Here is a 20,367-nt window from a genome sequence, read left to right on the forward strand (position 1 = left end):
GAGCAGATAACTTCACGTTTTGAGACGGTCTTTGGACACTAAAATGAAATGATATCACACCGTTAGACTTTTTCCTGAGGGGATATGTAATATCTATAGTCTAAGCAGACAATCCAAGATTCAGGCTTGGAGCAAAAGATCACGTGTGCCATTCGCCAGATAACAGGAGAAATGCTCGAACGTGCCAACGAAAATTGGACTCAATGGATAGATCCGCGTCTGAGACGTAGCTTCGACCAACATTTAAAAGAGATAATCTTCAAAAAAAATGTCAAAGAATATTCTTTGGAATGGTAATATGGTAATATTCCCTTTCAATTTTGTAGGTTCTTTGTTTTTTCTTAAAAAAAAAGTAGGGAGCCTCGAAATGCTCAGCCGATTGAACCATTTCCGTCTGTCGGTATATACAATATCAATCCAAAATTTTTCAAACGCCCTTTTCCACGTAAGAAGTTGCTGATTTGTTAGAACTCCGCAATTCGACTACTTTAGGATATAGCTGTCATACAAACTGTATGATCGGGATCAAGTCCCTGTATGAAACATTTTTTTATTCGAAGAGATATCTTCACGAAATTTGATTTGGATAGTACAAAGCGACTATTTGACTTTCAAACTTATTAGCACTAACTTAACAACTTACTGGGTGTGTGCCTTCGGTACGTATTTAGAAGATGTAATGTGTTTACAGCCTAATTGTAGGCAACGTTTGAGATTTTGCAATTATTTTAAGACGTATACCTGGCGTAAAATCTTGGAAAAGTTATTTTTTATTTTTTTACATATTTCGATAGTCTATATCTTTAGAAAATATCATACAAAAATTTTAAAGGCATATCTCAAATAGTTTTTGAGTTACAGGCTTCTAAAGTATAGCCGCTCAGCTATATCAGTTTACTTTTGAACGTGTTTTTCTCAAAACTGGATTTTTCAAAATTTCCGGAGTTATTACTCGAAGAGCAGAGATCGGATAAAAATTTATTTTCAGAGCATATCGATTCGTAGGTACTTTTCCAACCATAATTTAAAAATATACGCTGATTTGGTTGAGAAAGCACAATTTTTCAATCCCTTTTAACGTTTGGAGGGAATACGGGCATATTCATGGATAAAAAACACTAACATAAAACTAAAAATGTTGGTTATACATATGTATATACATGAGTACATATGTATGTATAAGCATCCGATATTGCTAGCGTCTGCCAAAGAACTTCACAAGTGATTGGAGAAAAGCACTCGTTTCAAAGCTCCTTTGTGTGTATGTGTGTGCAATCGTATGTGCTCGCATGCGTGATTTTTGCCGGTCGAGGGACGCTTATCGCGCACCTGTGGAACGGAATCGATTAAACTGTTCAAAGGCAAAAGCACAGCACAGACTCCCGCGTGTACGTTTGCCGACAAATTCGTGCAATTATGCACAGAGACACATACATATGCGTTTGGTGAGAAAAATCGTCCGCATAGACAGGGGTTTGAGTCTGAGTAAAGTAGACGCGTTTTCTTTGTGGTCTAGGAACGACGCATTACAATAGATGGGATGCAAACTACAAAAAATATGCGAAAAACCCGAAGCGGCAATCAAATAGTCCTTATATGTCTACTCGCTGAGGATGCCAAAACCGTATTTAAGTTCGGTAAAGTACAGATCGGGTGGTCTATCTGTCATCTCCGTCAGTAATTCCTCGAGGGGAACGTTGCAACTCTTTTCTGAGTACGGCCTCTCCACAGAAATTATGAAGTCAATGAAAAATTAAGATATTGCAACCGAATCTTAACCACAGTCGGTGTTAGAAGAGAACATAGATGTCACCCTGTTAAGCGAGCAATATTATCAGCGTTCGGAAAGCACTTGCATTAAAGATATAATTGACAAGGCAGCAATATGGTCTTTCACACCATGCTCCAAAGAAGCCCAAAACAGCTTTACATTGGCGAACATAGGAATAAATTTTCCAGGAAATTCAAAAATAAGTCACAACAACTTAAGAACGCATCATTTATGAGAAATGTTGTTGAAGCATTATTCCTTACATCTGACCCCATTTCTTATGTTAAGGGAAACGAAGCTAAAAAGCCAACGCCATTAGTCACAGAAGAAGAACTATTGGCTATTGTGAAAAAAGTCAAAAACTCCAAAGCGCCTGGAACAGATGGTATACCAAATAGAGCTCTAAAAGAAGTCATGACTCTAAGACCCAGTATGTTTGTTAAAATGTACAATGCGTCTATAATGAAAGAGGTGTTACCGGTTCGTGGAAGGTATAGCGTTTGGTTCTATTTCCAAAACCAATAAAGCGAAGGACCTTTACGGACCTCTGTGCATGGTCGACACGATTGGAAAAGTGTATAAAAATATAGTAAGAAACCGCTTGGAGTTAGCCATCCAAAAAGTCAGCGGGGGATTATCAGAGAGACAATAAGGCTTTATAAAAAAGAGGTCCCGAATATTCTAGAGTAACACAAAGCTCGATTTTAGGCCCACTACTATGGAACCTGTTGTACGACGGGGTGTTAAGAATACATCAACCAAACATCAACCAATCGTATTTGCGGATGGCCTAATAGTAGTAGCCGTAGCTAAACATCTGGATTACCTCCGGATCAGAAGCAATGACTGCATAAATGGTTTGGGAAATTGAAGAAAAGATATTACTCACATAGGATTACTTCACAGACACAGTTGAAGTACCTTGGTGTAAAAGTGGACTCAAGACTTAAATTCAAGGGACCATAACAATGTGACAGCAACGGAGGCAAACTTCATGCAAAGGACAATGCACTCACAGACTGATTTCGGTCATACATTCGTGAATAGATAGACAACATGGGAAACTGGATTTTCACCTGACTCACTCAATGCCATGGGTGCTTCAGAAGCTACGTATACAAATATCTCCCACGAAGTAATACTTAATCCAGGCCTTAAAACAACAGGTCCCGTGCGAGAGACATGAGATGAGAGTAAGTTAGGTTTATCGGCTTCCGCGTTCCGGCTTTCGCTGCTTCCTCCTACTATAAAAAAACCACATATAGTACATATACACAAATACACAAATATAGCCGCAATTATATAAACATGTTTATGTATTCTTTGCTCAAATGCCAATGCATATGTTTGCACTTGGATATTTCTCAAGCGTTTCTAGCCCCACCGCCATTTGTTTTGCATCCGCTGAGATCGCTGATGGCTGCCAACAGCAGCACGTCAACACAGTTATTACAATATGTAAACACAAATATACATACGCTTGTTTGCAATTGTGCTTATCTACATATGTACATGTGTATATGCATGTTTACATATGTATGTACATACATATGTTTATGGAACTGCGCGCCCAGCAACCACTTGACTTAAGTATTTGCTCTATTATTCAAACATACATACACTCTATGTAGCTGTGTAGCATTTATAAACGATTTAGGTTCACTCACCTCACATCCGGATGTGCATCCAACATGGCGCGCATCAGCGTTGTCCCCGATCTGGGCACACCGCCAATAAATATTAGCGGCATTTCGCGTCCATATGAATAAGTCTTTTGATCTTCACCCATCACATATTTCTGAAAGCAAAATACAGTTGAATAATAAGCGATTTAATGACACAAATATATAGAAATATCTACTACATACTTATATATGTTTATATTTTAAAATGCACAATTTCAGAATTTCTTAGAAAATATTCTGATTATTGCAGTTTTTGTATTAGCTAACAGTTCGTTCATAAAATTTACTTAAGAGCACATTGTTCCGTCACATTATCCGTTTGAAGTCCGTGAGTATATATACTCAGAAGGAAAAATAGTCAATGTGGTCTATCGCACAAGGGTTCGCTTGCTCCAAAACTGGTATTTGAAGCTATTCATATGCATAAAAAAAAACAAAAAAAAAACTTTAAAAACGCTACCAGAAAGCCCAGATCTCGTAAAACTACTCCAGCAGAAGACGAATCCAAGTTCAATTTATTCCAATCCGATGGAAAATCATAAGTAAGGCGTCCCCCAAACATAACCCTAAAACCCAGGTAGACTGAGAAAACAGTAAATCGTGGTGGTGGAACTGTTAAGGTTTGGGGAGCCTTTTCCTGTCGTGGTGTTGTCCCAATTGTATGTGTTCAAGGCATAATGGACCAATATCAATATAAAAGCATTTTGGAGAATGAAATGGAACCATATTCATTCGAAAATATGAAACTCCATTACATTTTCCAGCATGACAATGCCCCAAACCACACTTCGCGGATAACGAAGAGCTGTCTTTCGAATTTAAATATTGATGTTCTGGGCTGGCCTCCACAAAGTCCTGATCTCAACCCATTTGATAATTTATAATTGATCGGCGGTTCTGACAAATGAGCTGCTTGTTGTAGAGAAAATGACGTTTTCAAAATTCCAGACCGATATCTCAAAAACTGAGTGATTAGCTCGCACCACGCTAAAATTTCGTGAAGATATCACGTAAAACGAAAAAGTTTCCCATACAAGCCCTTAATCCCTATAAGTCCATTTGTATGACAGCTGCATGTTATAGTGTTCCGATATCGGCCGTTCCGACATTATGAGTTTTCTTACCCCTGGTAAAACCGTTTTTTGTTATTATGGTCGACTTTTTATCGTATATAACTATATAAGGAAACGTAACAAAATCAAATCCACAAATCTTTTTCGATATACTGTAGTGTACGTAATGCCGAAAACGGATCAAGTCAGGCCTTGTTATACTCCAACCTTCATATAGTGGAAGTAGTATTTTCGTTACTCTTTTCCACTATGTAGCGAATATATCGGCTAATGCTTAAAACAATGGGATTAATTTAATTTAATACGAAATTTAATGAAATCAGTCAAGATCTAAAATACTTTAGTAATTATCGCCTTCCGATTGATTTCATGCCACATATATCGGTCAATCTAGATAATATAATGATGAAATAAAACGAACATGTTTTCCAAAACACCATATTAGTGTTAAATATGGATTCAATCGATAAGGAACATATACCTCCGATAATGATTTCGTCTGGTTGACTTTTTCCTCGTATACCCGATATATCGAAATTCGTTCAACTTGGTTTTGTTTGTAGCGCATCAAAATTATGTCCCTCGGTAGAAATATCAGTGATATGAATATTCACTATACCTTCAAACAACTTGAGCTATTCAAACTTAGTAAGTCTATGACCTAAAATACTTGTGTAATAAGATGCCAAATATGATTGTAAAATACTATAATAATTTTATCTGTATGCATTATAAACAGAACCATCAAAGACAAGACACAAACAGCATCGTTTTTTATTTATTTCCACCACAAGAAAAAACCTTATAATGACAACCGCTTAAAGCTTTAACAAGTGAATGGCAAACTAGCGTTATCTGCATGCTTTCCGTTAACATTTTTCTTATAACTAATTGATATTGACACGTAACTACATCTGTTCCGACAATTAACGTGAGTATTTTCCGGTTTGCGAACAAAAAATTTTTATGTCAGTTTCAGATTTTTTCTTTACAACTTTATTCAGAAATATTCCCATTAGCTTTTTAAGGTCGCTGTCACAGTTCGGTTTTTAATAAAAAGAGAGCGATATTTTTATGCATTGGTGCGTAACATTATAAAGCTGATGGAGGCACAATTTTTTCTCCCGAAGTACAGGTAAATACCGGCACACAAATTTATTATTGTTCATAACCGTTTCATTAAAAAAATTAAAAGCAAGTTTTTCAATATCAAATTTTTTTGCTGAGCAAAAGCTGGGTTAAACAAGCTGTTGTTGCATAAGAGCATGTTTTCTTTTGTTCAGGTATGCAAACAGAAGAGAAAAAGAATAAATTTAAAATAAAAACAAAACAAGAAAATGTTAACTTCCGTTGCGCCGCAGCTAGAGTTTCGTTCACATATAAAAAAGTTTCTATACAAGAACATGATTTTGTTCAGACGGTTTGTATGGCAGCTTTATACTATAGACGTCCGATTTCTAGTCAGATATTGTAGTAGCATTATCTCGAAAAATACTCTGTGCCAAATTTTACGTAGGTATCTTGGTAAATAAAAAAGTATCCTTTCAAGGGCTTGATTTCGATCGTTCAGTTTTTATGACAGACGACATTCGTCATTCAATTAACTCGTCATATGGTTCAAATTTTTATTTACTTTTTGTAAAAATTTCTGCCAAAAATTAATTTTTCAGTGTTTTTTTCCTTCGTCTAAATCTAAAGTAAGATCTTAACTAAAACATGTTATCCCGCCAACGCGGGAGCATCTTTTTTCTGAGAGGCCAGCGGAAATGTCGTCGCAATGGCCGAGTTCAAAATATTTTTTTCCAAACAATTCAGAATTTCTTTGTTAATAGTGTATGTTTGTATGTAATATAAAAAATTCTAATAAAATATTTCATTAATAAATTATTTTGAAAAAAGCCTGTTTTTACCCGAGGAACCCCATATAACCCCTTAACCTTTTCGTATAATTCCTAGAAATTTCCAACTTCTTCAAAGATCTTCGATTGGGCTTAAGTCCGGGCTGCATGAAGGCCAGTATAATGAGTCACCATATTTTCCAGAAACCATAGCTTTGCACCACGCTCCTTGAATTTCGGATCATAATCTTAACTCGTCCTCCAGAAGAGTCGATTTCCGACCTCTCTTATTTCTTTGAACTTGTTTTGTCATTTTATTCATGTTGAAATACCTAGCTGCATTAAGAGACATAGGTTTGGAGGTATTTAAGGTCCTTGCAACGTCTCGTAAGTTTTTCATCCTTGCGCATCTATAGGATAATAGCCTTTGTGTCCTCAATTAATCATGGGATATGTTCTTTACCGATTTCATCCATATTTAACACTAATGTGGTGTTTTGGAAAACATGTTCACTTTATTTCATTAATATATTGTACATATTGACCGATATATAAAGCATAGAACCGGAAGGCGAAAATTACTAAAATAGGTAAGGTATATAGTAGGTATTAAAGATAGGGGACGGTCTGGACTGATTTCATTTAATTTCGCATTGTATTAAACTAAGCCCAACGTTTTTACGATATCTCTCAAAAGGAGTAACGAGAATTCTACTTCCACTATATGGAGGTTGGATTATATGCAGGCCTGACTTAATCTGTTTTAGGCATTAAACTACAATACAGATTCAAAGATGTTCGGTTTGAAACAAAACATAGCTTCTTAATTTAAATTTGACTTTATGTAATCATCCAATATAACATATATCCACAGCAGATACAGCCGAATAGGCTTAATATGGGACTCTTAACTAAGAGAAACACAAATTATATTTTCTCTTTCAGATGTACAGAAACTGCGTTATCAGAAACTACAAGTTCTCTCTGAATATTATACCATGACTCTTTTTGAGATAGATTTTCTATGTAAAACCACCCCTAAAGAGATAGAAAAATATTTCTTGTCTTGAGTATGCAGACGTCACTGTATATATACCAAGGGGGAAAATCAAGAACACTATCTGCAATACCGTGCCAAGGAGATTTTCGCTGGCAAATAGATAGCGCAGTACGGTTGGACTGAACATCAACCCGTTTAAAACCACCAGCTTCCTGTTTGTCAAACGAAGGTCCCTGCCGGGACATAGAACCTGAACCCTTGGGGGTAGATAGTTAGTTTTACTTTGGATTCCTCTCTTGGATGGAAGCAACATCTGACGATATCGCCACAAAAGCACTCATGGTGTGCAATGGGATTGAATCAGGTGGCTGAAAGCCATGATGGTGAGATCGCTTGTTACATATGGAGCGTTGGCTTGGGCTTCGAAAGCATCGCACATTTCAGTAGAGCTTCAATGTCGAAACTGCAAAAGCTTGTCTGCATTTGCGCATCGAGTGCTAAGGGTACGTGTCCAATATCAGCACTAGAAGCTTCAACTTTCACCGCTTCACTTAGTAATCAATCAAACAATAAAATATAAAAGAGTTTGTCTATCAATCAGAAGTCTTTGCTATTAGTCGGTGCATAGAGATAAATCCAACGCAAATATCGCAATGAAAATATTGAAATAATTAGCGGTAGTCAAGCGGCACTTAAAGCAATATAAACTTATGGGATTACATCGCTACTGCTACAGAAGTGCATAAAACAGCTGAATTGTCTAACAATTCGCAAAAAAAATGCACCTCATCTGGGCGCCAAGTCACATGTGGTAGGTAGAACATACGATCGGAACTCTACATTACGAGTATGGTTGGTCCCCATACTATAAAGAAGCGGCTCCACAAGGAGAAAAGAGTGAGCAGGGAAAAGAATTGACAGCATCTAGCGTGTACGCGCCAAGCATTGTTGCTAATGGCTGATTACAACCCCGGATTAGAAACGTAATCAATCTGTGAAAAGATAAATTCCGGCTACTTGTGGCTCTGTCAGTTCTGGGACAAGGAGCCAGAAACTCCCAAGTTGCTCATGCTAGTCCCTTGGATCTATCTATCTGAATAGCGATCACATCATCTCAACAACACCTAGCAGAATAGTGAAACTTATCAGTGTGCTGGGCCTTTGTGATTCGTTGTGACACAATGGAGAGCACAACAGACCGTAGATCCCTGTGCAAGTCTCATTTTATTTATACTTATGTCTGGTCAATGTTCAATTGCCTTAAGATACAAGGTTTGTCTGGAAAGTAATATAACTAATTTTCTTTTGCCGCGACTGTACTTCGGAGTGTGCGCGCACCGACTGGATCCGGTAGAGGGCGTTCCTAGCTAACGAACCAACGGCTGGTCAGTTGTTTCCGAGGACCAGGACAGTCAGGACAAATATTTTCGCGCGAAGCGTTTCTGTGAGTGGGGCAAGTCGAAGCGTTCGTTAGAGCAGAGGTACGCGATTAAATTCTGTGTGAAACTCGGTAAATCTGCGACAGAGACGTTTGATATGATCCAGCAGACTCACCCAGATGTTGCTTTAGCAAGTAGTGGTGTGTTTCGGTGAAGAGGTCGCTGATGAGTGAGCAAATAGGAATTGAAAACGATGTTCATTGTCATTTTTGACATCAAAAGCATCGTCCAACATTTGTTTCTCTTGGACAAACCGTCAATGCCAAGCCGGAAGTCTTCAAGAGACTCAAACGAAGGGTCAATCGGGCCCGACAAGGTATCGCAGCCGATTGGGAGTTGCACCACAAAAACGCCACGGCTCACACCGCCTTTCTTGTGAAGAGCTACCTAACCAAGGCCGGAATCCCAACGCTTCCGCAGCCGCCCTACAGCTTAGATGTGGTTTTCCGGAATTTTTTTTTCGGTTCCATTCCTGGAAAAGCAGATGACACAGGGGATCCAAGCAGCATGCACCTCAGCCTTCAAGGCTATTCCGGAGAATGTCTTATATGACGCCTTCAATGCGTGGAAATCGCGCTGGCAGCGATACATCGACGCAGAAGGAGCCCATTTTGAAAGTTTTTAAAGAATTGTAAAGATTGGTTCAATAATTTTTTTTAAATCGACTCAGTACTATTACTTTCCGGACAAACCAAGATTGATAAGGAATGGTATAGAGCAAAGTTTTGTGATATTTTTTTTTAAGATGTCGATTCATAAAAATCTATAAAATGAATAACATTTTCGGGCTCGCAACTCCATATGTGTGCGGCCACTGTGCAAAGTACTTAAATATTATATATATATGTATATGTATGTATGTGATAATAATAACGTTAAATTGCTTTCAAGACTTGTGCCCACTTACCTCTTCGCGCACCATCAGCGATCCATCCGGCGACGTAACGTCGTTCTTGAAGAAACACGTTGGCGCGAATTCGGTGAATTTGAAGAGGAACATGGTGACAACGACTATGGTGACCATCAGCCACAGCGTCGCTTTCTTGTTGCGATATTGCAGACGCATTTTGAGGCAAATTATTATCCTTTACGCACACACGAACGCACACAGAGAGCGGGAGAGAAAGAGCCGGCGGGTGAACAGTCACACACACAGAAGCAATTATTGGTATGTATATGCTAAGCGTACAAGTTGAAGCACATGCACAGGCACAGGAACGTGGTTGTTTGTTATTATAGTTGTTGTTGTTATTGCTGTTGCTTACTTATATGTACGTTACACACTACTTAAACACTATAACTGTAACTGTCACTGCAACGTGCACTTCTTACGCCAACGACGGATATGTTACAAATCTATTTATGTTTATATATGTATTTGCGTGTGTTTGTATATATGTGTGTGTGTATTTACAAAGTTATGAATTTGAAGTGTGCAGCGACCGACGAAAAAGCGCTGAATTTGCTGCAAAGCTCAAAAAGTAGTGGCACTGTTGAACCACTGCGGCGACGATGACGACAACGATGACGACGCCGACGTCGCTGGCGACGACTACTCGTAAGTTGTGAAGTGTCGGGTCTTTTTGCCTTTGAAATTTTAGCTTTTTCGCGTTTTTATTTTCCACTTTTCAGGTTGTGCGTTTAAATGCTTGTCGCTGAGTGGGTACTATGTTTGTCGTATGCTGTGTTTTGCGCGCCTTATTTCCCTTCTTCGTGCTGCTGTCTTGCCTTATTTTTTGCTACTTAATATTTGACTTGCAAGTCAGCGCTGGCGAGTCACCCACTGCGGCGCGCGTTGACTTTGTGGCGGAAAAACGTTGTGCAGCCAACTTAACTCGCCAAACGAATGATGACAAATATTAATATTTCATTTAAGGCTACACGAGATTTGATTTCTACGTTCGCTTATATACTAGCTCTAATATTGGAACGCTTCAGCTCCTGCGGCGCACACGCTCTAGTCGAACTCTGTAATATATACTAACGGACGCAGTGGCGAGTGCACAACCGGGTAATGATGATGATCACAAAGACAAGTTGAGGGCGAAGACGAAGACGTAGAAGTGATACAGAGGATGTGGATAACAGTGTGTGGTATAAGTATGAGGACAACAACGGCGACAATGCTGCTAACGACGCCACTGATGACTTGGGCGCGCGGGCGGACGGCTTAGCGCTGCTATGGGTTGGCTTTATGGCGCTTGAATTGACTTGCCTTGCTGCTGTTGCAGGGAATTTTGCGTCTTCTTATTGTTCGTTTACGCTTAGCACCCACTGTGCATGTGTCTTATACTGTTACAGTTGCTGGCTTTTGTTGTTTTTGACGTTGCTGTAGTTCTTGCTGTTGTTGTTGCTGTAGTTATTGTTGCTGCTGTGCTGCTCAACAACATTTTCAGTTCAAAAACGCGCACTCATATTTCTTCATTTGTATGCCAAACGCGGGCGCATAGCAATGAGCGAAAATCACAAGCACACATACACATATGCAGCTGTATGTGGCAAGAATTGCATGCACTGCGGCCACAAACAAAGATGACGCTGCACGTACGTAAATGCGTGCGTGTGTATGTGTGAGAATGTAAAAAAGCTGGCTAAGGAAATTACTGTGCCGCTGCCCCGCCGCTAACACCACTCGTGTCTTTGCACGTGTGTATGGGTGTGTATGTATGTGTGTAGCTGAGTACTGACTGGTACTTGGACCAACTGCCAACTGCCAAGACGCTCTTGTGCCTGCTCGTTTGCTTATGTAGGTGCCAGTGGAAATTCTTTCACCACTTAGCTGAGCCACGGCAGTAACGTTACTTTGGCGACGGCGACGACGATGACGACGAGTGACTTCCTCGCGTGCTTACTGTGTGCTGAATAATTCTTCGCACACTCACCCACACGTAAATAGCATACAAACAACAACCGGTTTACACTTTGGCACTTGCACTGCTTACGGGATTCTACACACACCTTTTTCACGTAGCTGAAATTAGAGGTTTTTTGTTGTTCTTGCTTTTGTTTTTATTGTTCTTGCTTTTGTTTTTGTAGTTAGACTTCGCTTTCTTTCTGCCACGCTGCTTGCCAAGCGTTTCTTGCACTCACTGCTTTGGTTGAGCGCAAGACATTGACTTTACTCTCTTTTTTTACTCGTCGCGGCTTTTTTGTTTTCTCTTTTCTTTTGACACTCTAAATGCCGTAAATGATTTATATTTATTATTTTTATTGTTGATGGTGAGCTATTACTCGATCCTCACCTATTCACCGTAAGTTGCTCGTCTTATCCTTAAGGTGTTATTAGAGTCATTCATTTATCTGAAACAATAAAAAGGTGAGAGTGAAAGATATAAGAAGCCGTTAAATTGCTGTTGATTAAAAGTATTTAAAATTTATGGTGCAAATAAAAACGTGTTTGCCATTTAACCATAGTGGCAACAATAACAACAATATAAAGGTGCGATTTTTAGAGCTTGATAACTTTTTTTTAAAAAAAAAACGCATAAAATTTGCAAAATCTCATCGGTTCTTTATTTGAAACGTTAGATGGTTCATGACATTTACTTTTTGAAGATAATTTCATTTAAATGTTGACCGCGGCTGCGTCTTAGGTGGTCCATTCGGAAAAGTCCAATTTGGGCAACTTTTTCGAGCATTTCGGCCGGAATAGCCCGAATTTCTCGGAAATGTTTGTCTTCCAAAAGCTTGAATAGTTGCTGGGCTTATTTCTGTAGACTTTAGATTGACGTAGCCCCACAAAAAAATAGTCTAAAGGCGTTAAATCGCATGATCTTGGTGGCCAACTTACGGGTCCATTTCTTGAGATGAATTGTTTGTCCGAAAGTTTTCCCTCAAAATGGGCCATAGAATCGCGAAGCGTGTGTGGCATGTAGCGCATCTTGTTGAAACCACATGTCAACCAAGTTCAGTTCTTTCCATTTTTGGCAACAAAAAAGCTTGTTAGCATCGAACGATAGCGATCGCCATTCACCGTAAACGTTGCGTCCAACAGCATCTTTGAAAAAATACGGTCCAATGATTCCACCAGCGTACAAACCACACCAAACAGTGCACTTTTTCGGGATGCATGGGCAGTTCTTGAACGGCTTCTGGTTGCTCTTCACCCCAAAATGCGGCAATGTTGCTTATTTACGTGAGCCATTCAACAGAAAATGAGCCTCATCGCTGAACAAAACACGCGCGCGAAACACATTTTCGAACCGAACACTGGGGGGGGGATTTTGGTATAATAAAATTCAATGATTTGCAAGCGTTTGCTCGTTAGTAAGTCTATTCATGATGAAATTTCAAAGCATTGACTGAGCATCTTTCTCTTTGACACCATGTCTGAAATCCCACGTGATCTGTCAAATACTAATGCATGAAAATCCTAACCTCAAAAAAATCACCCGTTATTTATTTCTTAGGAGACGCAGATAAGTTGCATTTTATATTAGCCAACCGTCAATGGGGAAAAGTTTGAAATGTGGTGGCAACACAAAAAAAGTATGATACTTTATTAACATAGCCTTTTTGAGGTTTAACGCAGACGAAAAAGTTACAGACTTATCAGAATTCTGGACAATAACAGGATACCTGTGTTTGTTGTTTTAACGCGTACCTAATCCCATTAGGGCATATCTGAAGTTAGTTGCGACCGAAATCTGGTCGGCGAATTGTTTTATGTCATCGACGTAATTAAGAAAGGACCTCTTGGCTCTAGATCTAACCCAGTTTAGATCAGTAAGTCTTCTAACAGGATACCTCTCTTCATGTTTCCCAACGAATACCTGTACGGCTCTGGTTAAGACACAGTACAAGCTCCTTTTCAGGCAGTTCTTACTAGGATACATCAGCAAAAATCACCCTTGCAGTAATTGGTTTGGAGCTAAGCTGCCACCTCCTTGATTAAATCGGGTTATTGCACAACTCGTCGAGCAGACTAAGGACGGAACTGATTTCAGACAAGCACTAAACGCCATTTAAGGTATAGCTATGAACATCTTCACTGACTCCATCACAATTAATGGCGTCTTTGGCATTAAAACATCTTCCTTGCAGTAAAAGAAATCCAGTTAACTCGCGAATTTAATGTGACCCTAGCGCAACTTCGTTCGCAAAATCGACCTCAACATACCAAATCTACGACTTGCATGCAATGAGTTCCAAACGATTCTAACTCCTTCTTTCTATGGTCTATTAAATAAATTCATCTATGGTAGCACCCCTTTCTTTATGGTCGGACCCCTACTAAACAGCACGATTACTGGACATCCGTTAGGCGATTTTGAAACAGACTGTAGTACAAACAGCACAATAACAAACATTCTAAAAACTACCCAACTTCACTTAACTTGAAGATCTAGCTATTCTTTTTGATTAAGCATATCAAAAATATATATATGTTTTTCTCTGACATACAACTCAGTAACCTTTTAGGTTAGAATAGCAAAGAAAATACAAAAAAGATAATATCGGACCATATAATGTTGTATCATGTAGAACTCAGGAACCTATTAGCTAGATTAGCAAGGAAAAGTAAGCAAAAAACAGATAGTCTTAGACCATCTACCATCTAATGCGTATCATGTACGGATCGAATATGGGTCCATATCTAACTACTAGATGTTGCTTTTCGGTGTTCTGGTCTTCTTTAAAAAGATATGTGATCAATTAGCAGAATCATTAAGCTATCGTCTATGATACCTTTAACATAAGGCAATCTGGTATAAAAAATGGGCAAGCATGGAAAAACTATGATCTAAGAATAGTCACTAAAAATATCCAGTATATTAATAGTAAATGAGAAGTACCATAAGACTTTATGGTCGAATAACCAATAGCAACTACAAAAGAAGCAAAAAAAAACAAGAACGATTATCTATCAAAATAAGATTTTCAAAATTCCATTACGCAGACGCTACTAATTTCAAAGCCAAAGTAAACTATAAAGCTATTGATTCAAAGGACACGGAAAAGATATTAGTTCTCTATTAGCGCAAAACTAAAATAGTGTAAAACGGCATCTCCGGTTGCATCGAAGTCATAATACCACTTACAAGTGCAATTTTTATAGCGTAAAAGGGTATAAAAAATCTTTGGATGATTGTTGTGATGCCTTAGATAATCATCTATACTAAATTTTGTGAAGATACCTTGACAAGTAAGAGCCTTTCATATAATGACCTGAGTTTGATCGCCAAGTTCTCAAAAATTGAAGGGCTATTTCGTGTTTACATTGTGACAAAAGAGCACCCGGAAATCGTAAACAAAACTCAAAATATTTAAATATTCACCAATATTTAATTTTTCGCTTTCAAAGTATCTACGCCAGACTTATGCCAATGATTTTTCCAATGCTCGAAACACTTTTCAAATCACTTTTTGGGATGGTCTTCTTCGGCGTATTTTGGTTTATCTCATCGATCAACTGAAAACGGATTATATGGAGCGACAATTTCTGTTTGGGGAACAAAAAAATATAACAAGGATCCAAATCTGGAGAATACGGTGGCTGAGCGATGGTATTCAATACGTTTTTGACTTTAAATTCGGCCACAATATTACTCTTTTTGAAAAAGATTCAGGTTTATCGGGACGAGTCGAGCTAGAACGCTCGTTAAATCGAACGGACTGGCGCGAGTTGTCGAGATCTTTTGCCCATCTCTCTAGCACATTTGCTGACGACTTTCAGGCACCATATTCCTTCACTTTTTTAATATTTTCAATCAGTTGAATCACCGCTCGGTTTTTGATAAAACTGAATCACCGTAAGCCTGGTTAACAGATCTTGCTCATATTTAGCATAGTAATTAAGGACAGTAATATCAACTTATGCGAAATACATTGCAAGTCCATAATTAAAGGTACTTTGCTTTGTGAGTACCCTTAGAATTCATAATAGGAGATTTTCTTACTATTTTCTACGCGAAAGCTCACGACATGGCTATTAATTGCAAAGTCTATATGGGCCCGTTAAGCTTCCATATTCTTATTTTGCGAAATTTGTATGATTTATTTTTTGAATTTACCATTTTGAATAAAATTCTATTTCATCAACGTCTAGTACTTGAATTCTGGATTTAGCTCGGTTTTGATTTGTTATCCCAAGGCAGCTAAACAGAAATCTCTCGTTTACACACATATTTATATTCGAATTTTATGAACAAGGTATAAAACAAGAGAGATTTGAGATGACTTTTTGAAAATCGCGATTTGAGACACCAATACTAAGAATCCGTTTAGTTAAGAAGCTCTCGTTGGCTATCTACCTTTATCCTTCGTACAAAGTAGCTCGATATCCGAAATTTTCGCTTGGAAGCTGCTAGTGAAAATCTTGAGACAACAGAGAGGGAGAGAGAGAGATAAGGAGAAATATGCCTACGACAACATTTTTAAACACTTAATAATATTTTTGTAGACAATTTTTGCTATTTCAGCTCGCTTCCAAGCACTTTTTGAAGAAAATCTCGCCAGGAGCTCTTTTCAAAAATAAAAAAAACAAGGGGGTAGCAACAAACATGGAAAGGATCTCTAATAAAAATATTTACGTTTTCTTTGTTTTCATTGATACATTTTATACAGCGGTTGAAATAGCCAAAGGTCGCGATTTTATAATCCAATTTTTTCTTATTTTCCTCAAAGTTGAACGTTTATACAATTTTCCGCCGTAATTGCTTATTAAAAGAATAGATAAAAGGAAAAACGTATTATCTCTATCAAAGCATCAATTCTCGTGTGTTTATCTTTCTCTTGACGCCATTAAATGAAGGAAAAATACGAAAAGGTTTAGAATTAGGCCAACAATCCTTCTCAGAAATAAAGGCGACGTTCAACTATGCAATTGGTTATAAAACACGATGCTTTTTACAAATATACATTCATGATGAGGAAAACATAAGAACCATTAGTTAACTTGAAGCTTTAAGCTTCAGCGTCAACACAAACGAATGTCATAAATAACGGACACTTGCACTTTTCATTTATTACCGATAATAGACCACAAGAGTAGCCTCAGGCGATAAACTTCAACTCAAATGTAATAACACCAACAAACACATAAAGTATATCATAACCATGGCAATACACATACACACGCTTACACATACATGTACAACAATTCTTCATTCATTTAGTATTTTTTCGTATTTTTTTTTTTTTTGCTTTTTTTACGCTGAATTTAATTCAGTTGCGTTGAGCTGCAAGGAGTCTGGTGTGAACAGAATGACAATGTCACCGCTTAATATTCTGCGGGAGTATAAAAGCGGCTGAGAATGCCAAGCGATTGGGGTCAAGCGGGTGGCTGTCATAACAATCGCTGTTCGCACTCGCTGTGGTGCTGTGCTGAGCACGTGGTTGTGGCAGTGGCGAGCACGTTTAGACGCGGAGTCGTCACCGCTTGATGGCTTTGTGTCAATCCTCAGTTGTTTTCGATACTCACCGGCGGGCAAATGATTGGTTGGCTAGTTGAAAAAATGGCAATGGAAGACACACGCACTTACTTTTTTACGACTAGTAGTGGCATAACTGATATTAAATAAATTTATTGTATTTTCTTTTATTTTCCTAACAGCGGTGAAATCAACCGACCGGCAGAACAGTTATGTCGCAACTGAGCCATAAAACGAAATTAACACAGCGCTTGGTTTTTTCTAGGTGATGTTTTTTTCCCTTTGGTTTCTCTATTTACTCAGCTGTTTAACGTCGCCGGTTGAAATATGTTAGGTTAGAATATAAAATACTGCCTTCTCGTTATTACGTTCAATTTGGTCTAACATTTAATCAAAAAAAACTGTATTTTGGAATGAAAATCGTAAATATACCTCGATGTAAGTTGTATCTTCTAATGTTTTCTCAGAAAATCTTGGGGTCGAACGGTCCAGCCGTTTCGGACAAATTATCCGCTAAAGCATCGATACGGACTCGTCAGAAGCCTCTCTAACTTCGTTGGGATAATCTTATCCATCTACTTTATAGTTTGGATCAGGCATCAACTATTTCTGCCTATGTCGAATGATTTTACTTCAAGAGGAGCTTTTGAAAATCGACTATATGTTTGCCTATAGGGACAAAGGTTATTGAAATTCAAGCATTCTTAAAATTCCTTACAAAAGTTTGCTTTGGGTAAGCATATAATAGTATCTGTTTCGCGTATATACAGACAGAGCCAGAGATGGATAGACCAACGGACGTCGCGAAATCGACCCAACTCGTCAAGCTGATTACTCATATATTTACTTTATAGAGTTTTAGACGTTTTCTTTTGGCTATTTCAAACATTGGGGCAAACTTTTATACTACGGGATTTAACAACTCTAGTTGCAATCTGTCTCTCATCATAAAGTTTGACATTTTTGATGGTATGCATACTCATAAAGTTACGAGTGCTATTTGTGTTGTTTACAGTAACATAAAATAATCTTCTCGGCCAAAAAAAAGGAATTAAATGGCAAACTTTAACGCGCGATTATTTTTTGCAACTTTCGACATAGATTAACTCATCAACAGTGCACAGAAGAACATATTTCAATTTTTGATTATGAAAGTCCATTAAGGACCAGAGTTTATCGATGGTTCATTGGATTCCATCGAGATCATAGATCACTCCATGACGAATTTCAGGAAGGTCGACCAATATCAGTTGTTGTTCCGGAAGCTATGATGCTGTACGCAAACTGATACTACAAGATCATCATGTGACCTATCGTGAGATTGAGACAACTATGGGCATTAGTGGGACCAGCATACATTCAATATTGCATAAACATTTGACTCTAAAAAAATTTTTCTGACGTTGGATCCCACACAATTTGTCAGCTCAACAAAATGATTGTGTCTATGACTTCCAAGCAAATGGTTGTATATTTTTTTTTATTTTTTTGGAAAAACTAAGCATGTTACAACCATACTAGAACAACGAAGAACAGTATACAGCCTTTTGTTTGCCAATTGCCTTTCAAGAAATCAAGAAAACCATCGACCGAAGACGGATCTCTTTTCTCCACGACTATGCGTTGGCGACAGAGGCTCTCATACATCGCCTGAAATAACTGCATTTTTGAGCACTTATAACATCGTATTGAGTAATCCACCGTCAGTTATTGATTTGGCACCGAATGACTTCTTTTTATTCGCGTGCAAAAAAAAATAAACTGGAAGTCATCGTTTTTTCACACCTGAAGAAGCAGTTGATGCATTTAGAAACGGTCGTCGAAGAAAGATGATTCAACGGGAAGAAGGGATTTGGTACGAATATCTATGAGGGACTGCTTTAAAACTACTCCAGAAATTGCTGCGGAGCCAAGAGATGTTCACTAAATAGAATCGCAGCAAAAATGCGTCTGACTAAATTGGAACAAAGAGAGAACAAAGTGGTCCAGAAATGAATGGTCTCAAATTATTTTTCAGACGAAAGCAAAATAAACCCTATTGGACCAGATTCGGGAGACATGGTTCGTCGCAGAGTCACTGAACGATACTACGATCAATATGTTTAGCATATTGTCAAACATCCGCCATACATTATGGTTTGGGGAGCATTCATATATTATGGTGTTGGTGAAATAATAATAGCAGATGGTGTTGGAAACTCAGCAACATACACAGAAATAAGAAATAAAAATGTGTTTAACCTATCATCGAGGCTTTAACTGAGCACGTAGGAAAAATAATTATTCAAGATGATTTTGCATAAGTTAACGAATTAGCGGGATTGAATCGCTTCCATCGCCTGGAAATTGTCGATTTTTTATGAGCGGACAACTAATTAACTGCTATAAAATCTGTTTATTGATCTTAACAACAATCTACAAAGAAATTATCCTAGAGTTGTATAAAATGATTTATATTTACCATAGACCTTAAATCTACAGCCAACTGTACTCATTTCCATACTTCTTCACTATCACGTGGGCCAGAGTTTATAACGGGTGATTTTTTTGAGGTTAGGATTTTCATGCATTAGTATTTGACAGATCACGTGGGATTTAATCAGTGTTCGGTTCGAAATGTGTTTCGCGCTTTACGAGCGATGAGGCTCATTTCTGGTTGAATGGCTACGTAAATAAGCAAAATTGCCGCATTTGGGGTGAAGAGCAACCAGAAGCCGTTCAAGAACTGCCCATGCATCCCGAACAATGCACTGTTTGGTGTGGTTTGTACGCTGGTGGAATCATTTTTTCAAAGATGCTGTTGGACGCAACGTTACGGTGAATGGCGATCGCTATCGTTCGATGCTAACAAACTTTTTGTTGCCAAAAATGGAAGAACTGAACTTGGTTGACACACACAGCTCGCGATTCTATGGCCATTTTGAGGGAAAACTTCTGACAACAATTCATCTAAAGAAATGGACCCGTAAGTTGGCCACCAAGATCATGCGATTTAACGCCTTTAGACTATTTTTTGTGGGGCTACGTCAAGTCTAAAGTCTACAGAAATAAGCCAGCAACTATTTCAGCTTTGGAAGACAACATTTCCGAAGAAATTCGGGCTATTCCGGCCGAAATGCTCGAAAAAGTTGCCCAAAATTGGACTTTCCGAATGGACCACCTAAGACTAAATGAAATTATCTTCAAAAA

General features: G+C 38.3%; 1 protein-coding gene across 7 annotated transcripts in view; it reads right to left on the reverse strand.

Moving 5' to 3' along the window:
- Positions 1–20,367, reverse strand: part of LOC105222395 (protein-tyrosine sulfotransferase) — a 136,479-nt gene that overhangs the window by 74,892 nt on the left and 41,220 nt on the right. For 3 of the 7 annotated variants that reach the window (XM_049455512.1, XM_049455511.1, XM_049455513.1), the window contains exons 1-2: positions 9,714–12,055; positions 3,439–3,569 (exon numbers count right to left, since the gene is read on the reverse strand). In XM_049455512.1, coding sequence (XP_049311469.1) covers positions 3,439–3,569; positions 9,714–9,872 — 290 coding nt within the window. In that variant the 5' untranslated portion in view covers positions 9,873–12,055. Of the gene's footprint in view, positions 1–3,438; positions 3,570–9,713; positions 12,107–17,228; positions 17,373–20,367 lie in introns of those variants that run through there. The other 4 variants (XM_049455510.1, XM_049455507.1, XM_049455509.1 and 1 more) reach the window with 3 other exon arrangements.

The sequence above is a fragment of the Bactrocera dorsalis genome, chromosome 4, assembly GCF_023373825.1.
Source record: "Bactrocera dorsalis isolate Fly_Bdor chromosome 4, ASM2337382v1, whole genome shotgun sequence".
Taxonomy (NCBI): domain Eukaryota; kingdom Metazoa; phylum Arthropoda; class Insecta; order Diptera; family Tephritidae; genus Bactrocera; species Bactrocera dorsalis.